Below are 5,437 nucleotides of genomic sequence, written 5' to 3'. Positions count from 1 at the left end.
TCCTGTCTTCGACTCCTCTTGGGTGAATTTGCTTCTTTTTGTTCTAGCTCCTTAAGGTGTGCTGTCAAGAGGTATTTGTTTTTTAAAACACAAAATAAAACAAAATCATGAAATGTGTGAAAGAAAAGACAAGAAACTGGCTAGCTGGGGTGGGAAACAATGAGTCTCATTCCACAAAGAATTCCAACCCAGGTGCAGCTGACAGGATGGTACAGGGCAGTAAGGGAAGTGTGTGTGTGCCTGTGTGTGCGCCTGTGTGTGTGCCTGTGTGTGTGTGCCTGTGTGACCTGTGTGCATACCTCTGTGTGTGCCTGTATGTGTGTGTGCCTGTGTGCACGCCTGTGTGTGTGCCTGTGTGTATGTGCACCTGTGTGTGTGTATGTGTGTGTGTGTGTGTGTGTGTGTGTGTGTGTGTCTGTGTGTCTGTGAGAGAGGGGGGTGTGTAGAGAGAAGGAGGAGGGAGGGAGGGAAGGAGGAAGAGGAGGAGAGATGGGATGCAGGAAGGCTAGAAGGAGGACTGAATAGGGAATGTTCAAAGACAGTTCAGGAGTCCTCAGGGTGGGGCCAAGGTGGAGGTAATATTAGGTGTCTCAGGCAACTTGAAGTCTCTGAAAGAAACAACAGGCAAGGTAGGACCTGCATCTTGCTGGATTTGGGTCTATCTGGATATTCGCTTATTTTATAGATACTCTTGTGAATATTCCTGTAAAGGATAAGAAACACATCTTATGTTGGTTTTAATTTTGGATTACTATAGAACATGTAAGTACAAGAATAGAGAAAATAATGCTGACCAGACATTTAAAATCCCCTTTGTTAAATATTAACATTTTTTGCTATGTTTACCTCTACAGTTTTTCTTCTTAAAGAAGTAAACATTACATAGATAAATGAAAATGCCTTCAAGTCATTCTGTATTCCCAGCACCTAACTTTCTCCTCAGATCACCACTGACCCATATCTGTCCTAATATTCTATAGATGGCGTCCCTCATACAGGCTTAGTTTACATGATTCCTAATGCTACTTTCTAGCCTAAGATACCTTTTGTCAAAATTAGGTTTAGAATTAAAGAAGAATATTCATAACTTTTTGGAAAAACAATTAGCATACTCTCTCAGGGTCTAGGGGGAATGGTGGAGGGGGAGAAGGAAAATCAGAACAAACCACAGGGACACAAATGGACGGAAAATCAGAACAAACCACAGGGACACAAATGGACGGAAATGCGGCAATGACACTGAGAAACAGGCACACTAACTTTGAAGTTAACTGTTAAAAATACTACCTTATTCACAGTAAAATGTGGTTGGATTCTTCTTTCTGGGTATTAAAAACCAGACATATAATCACAATGGCTGATCAGCATAGCTTTCTCTCTAAGCATATCGGCCACCTAGGTACGAATTCCTCTGCTCCTTGAACACAACTACCTCCTTTCAGTAGTCTCTGCATGCATAGGCACAGAGGCTTCATGTCCCACAGAACCATACCTGGTCACTGCTCCAAAGTGGGAAAGGCAGGAACACGGAAACTCAGATCTTCATGAGAGGTATTCTTAGTCACAGTGAGGCAGACTCTCCTAGCTGATGCACGTGACTCAAGCTGGACATACTGATATCCAGACGTCACAGAGTTTTGGACTTAAACCTTGGATCTTATATTTCTAAGACATGTGATTTCATGAGGAAAAACTGATCCATAAATTTCAAAACAAGTAATTTATTCTAAATAGACCTTTGAACTTAGAAGAAACACACTAAATACCATGAAATTTTCAGTCTATTTGCAGATAATGTAAGGAATGAAGTTTGTTTTAAAAAGAACTACTCTTATGTAAATCTACCCAATGGATAACTACAGGCCATAATTTTAAAGGTAAGAAACCTTAGAGAAAATTTTGGAGTACTAGCTGATACTGTTCTTACTATAAAGCAAAATCATGTTCCATTGCCTTTTGAAGAGAAGAACGTATATACACTACACCTGTCAAGATAGTGAAGAGACCATTCCCAACTGGTCTGGTTCCCCCATCCCTTCCAAGGGATCCTAGCACTTGTGCAGGCTCACCTTTGCAGTTCACCAAGTCCTCTGGCAGCTGGGAGGGCGGGGTTGTGCCTTAGGAAGTTCTGTTTTAAATTGAGATGAGTAAGGTCTTGGCTGTAAAAGAGGTTGGCAGGTAGATGTTCAAGGCTACAACAGGAGAGGTCTACTGAGCTAATGCGCTGTGATGCGACCTGGAGAAAGAAAGAATACACTTGATTAATTTTTCCCGTTAATTATTGTCTATACATAGAAATGAGACGTTCCCTTTTGGGAACTCAGGAACACCATGAAAGTAGCACTTCCTGTCCAAATACAAAGAGATGAAGTATATATACACTTGGCACAAAACAACCTGCTACTGTAAAAACTGCACTAGAACATGCCTAAGTAACCTAGCACAGGGCTCCAAAGAGCATAGTGACCTTGTTAGGCTTACTGATGTCACTAGTCTCTCCTACAGGTGGTTTTAATCCCATAAAAAAATAAAAACACTCAAGTAAGAGAATTATGAACAAACTAACACAAGAGTTTAAAGGAAATACACAATCATGCGCTAGACAGAAGGCAGATGTAGTGTGTGCTAATTTCAGTGAGATAATTATACATTGATTGTGCTTTGCCTCATGTAGATGCTTTGCACAAAACAAAGTCTATCTAAATGATTATCCAGATATCCACTGCCTTCCTCATTAAATAGTTCCTACCAAGGCCAGGATCCCAGGGCTACAAACGAACATGCATGGTGGAGAGACAAAGTGCACTGGATAAACCCAAATGTCCTCCAGGATTACAATGCTGATTTATAATGAAAGGGAGGAGATTTAGCCCACGTTAAATATCTTGGCTCTCTGACAGCAGATGTTGTAACACCATAGTTCTAAGCCTTTGCCTAACTTAGTTAGTTTTACTTTGCAAAAATGAATGAGTAAATTAATGAAGGAACATTTTACTTTTTATCCTTGATCAACCTGATGTACTTTTCTGTTACCAAATTCCAGCCCCCCCCCCAACCCCTGCCCCAACCCAGAAGAAGCAGAACAGAGTCCTGGGAATGTGGCTCTGGGCCCCAAGGGCACAGATTCTTATCCAAGCGCCACCAGATCATTGATCTCTTCTGAGACTCAGTTTTCATGTCTATATAGCACTATTAGAATGGCACCTAGTCCCACCTTCATAGCTCAGAAAAACCATCAGTAAATGCCGCTACTATTTTTATTGCTATTGCTACAAAATAGAATTACTCGTAGTTTATATGCACTAATTCCCAAATTTATGCTGAGGTCATACTTGCATTAAAGACAAATTGCATTGTACATATGAAGCAAAATGATGCTGTGCACAAAGGCTCGAATACAGAAGTCTGAGTTGGCAATTCAGCTTTCCTTGAATTTACGCCATGAAAACTGAAAACTCCAAAGACAGCCAAATTCCTGATGTAAAGGAAAAGGATGTGGGGCTTGTAGGGACAGAATGCTACATCTTGTTTACTGAAACAACCTCCCTGAGTACTCACTACCCTCAGATACTGTGCAGGAGAGAGTCAACGGCCCACCTCACAGGTAATTGAGCCGCCTACACCAGTTTGCCTCCAGCCTTCCTAGTACACAGTTCCCTTGGAGACTACTTAGAAGAAAAAAGTTTCATTTTAACAGAAGTCTAACACTGCTCCCTTTGGACAAAGAGAAAATAATTAAACTTCAAGTTGTCCTTGCTCCATTCCTCATTCTGGACTAAAATTGTTACTGCTAGAAGCAGGAGGAAGTGGGCACAGGAACAGGATAAGATCGGCCAGCATGGTCTCAAGGGAACCGCAGTGCAAACAGGAACATCTAGAGTCAGACTGTGAATCCAACATGCAACAGCCATGGGGCAGGGCAGGGGGCAACCCAGAAGATCACAAAGGCTACCTCAAGCTTCTCCAGTGAGCAGACCATATCCTGGAACCAAAACAAAGAAGTGAGTCCACCAGTGCAGACACCTCATCCAAAGAGAAAAGCACTGTTCCCAGAGAAGAAAAGCTGGACATCCAACCAAGAAGCTGTGCTCCACCTACATAGCTGCTATTAAAGCTCACATCCTTCCCACAATCTACACACACAGGAACTATTAATGAAAAAGCCACCCGGGTACATCTCAGCGTTCTTGTCCAGCTTCCTTTCCCAGTACGTGTAAGTTATTGTTATAGAAAGGAAGTGTGGCCCTGAGGACAGCTGAAGATAGAATACTGAGTTTAATTTCTAACAAACTCCATAGTGAAGACTCAACTCCTGCCTTCAACTTCAAGGTTAAAGTAAATTGAGCTTCAGGCAGGCCACAGCTGTACTAGGCCCAGGGTGTGAACAGGAACCTGCACTACTAACCACACCCATCAGGCCAGGGCCTGGACCACAGTTAGATATCACCAGGAAACCAGGAAGGAAGGAAGAACATTCTCCTAACTCTTAAGAAAATGGTGTCTTAACTAGAACACAGAAAAGCAGTCCCTAGAACAAGCAAGAGCTAGGGTATGAAAAGGAAACAGTAACAAGTGATGGATGCTCTCCAGAGAAATAGAGAGGCCATCAGCTAAGCAAACATTCCACAGAAAGGGTGACAGCCAGTGGGACCTTCATTCCTGACATCATGGCTCTGCACATTCCAACCACAAATCTCTTGTCCAACTGAAGAACAGTGATTACCCAGTGAATAACTGAGAAACATCAAATCAAACTTTAGAAGTCAGTGAGAAAGGAACAATCAATCAATCAATCAATCAATGTTCTGAAAATCTTGAAAGTAAAAGCAACTACCCTATGTGTGAAATGTCTACACTTCTTGTTATGGGAGGGACTTCTCAAGGACCTCACAACTGAATCATAAATCTGTTTGGCAGAAGCTACTGTGACATATATTAAACCAGCAAACAGTATGTATAAGATGACTTTTCTAGTCAAGTGGCTTTAGACAAGTCACTTCATCTCTCCATCCATCAGTTTCTTCATCTCTGAAGTAGATCACCTAATACATACCTGACTAATATCAATATACCCTTCTCAGTTTTAAGAAATGTTTTAAACCTTTTATTTTTATTTTATGTGAGTAAGTGTTCAGCCTACACATGTGTCTATACACCATGGGTGTGCTGGGCTCCCTAGGACTGGAGTTACAGATACTTGTGAGCTTCCATGTAGAACCTGGGAATTGAACCCAGGTCCTCTGGAAGAGCAACTAGTGTTCTTAACCACTAAGCCACCCCTTCTGCCTCCTACTCCTCTCATTTTTAAAACTCAAGAAAGGCTCAGCAAGATTGCTTCTAGACCTAGTCCATATCCCCATCATGTTGAGCAGTTACACAAACAATGTGAATAGATTTGACCTTCAGATCAGTTAAAGATAACTACAGTCTAAAATAT

The 5,437-nt window shown here is 41.7% G+C and overlaps 1 protein-coding gene across 1 annotated transcript in view; it reads right to left on the bottom strand.

Moving 5' to 3' along the window:
* Phlpp1 (PH domain and leucine rich repeat protein phosphatase 1) overlaps positions 1–5,437 on the bottom strand; it is a 213,732-nt gene that overhangs the window by 77,963 nt on the left and 130,332 nt on the right. The window contains exon 4 of the mRNA XM_031379886.1: positions 2,070–2,236. Within this exon, the coding sequence (XP_031235746.1) occupies positions 2,070–2,236 (167 nt within the window). The remainder of the gene's footprint in view (positions 1–2,069; positions 2,237–5,437) is intronic.

The sequence above is a fragment of the Mastomys coucha genome, unplaced genomic scaffold (assembly GCF_008632895.1).
Source record: "Mastomys coucha isolate ucsf_1 unplaced genomic scaffold, UCSF_Mcou_1 pScaffold1, whole genome shotgun sequence".
NCBI lineage: Eukaryota > Metazoa > Chordata > Mammalia > Rodentia > Muridae > Mastomys > Mastomys coucha.
Note: the sequence above shows the minus strand (reverse complement) of the source record. Positions and strands in the feature narration are given on the sequence as shown.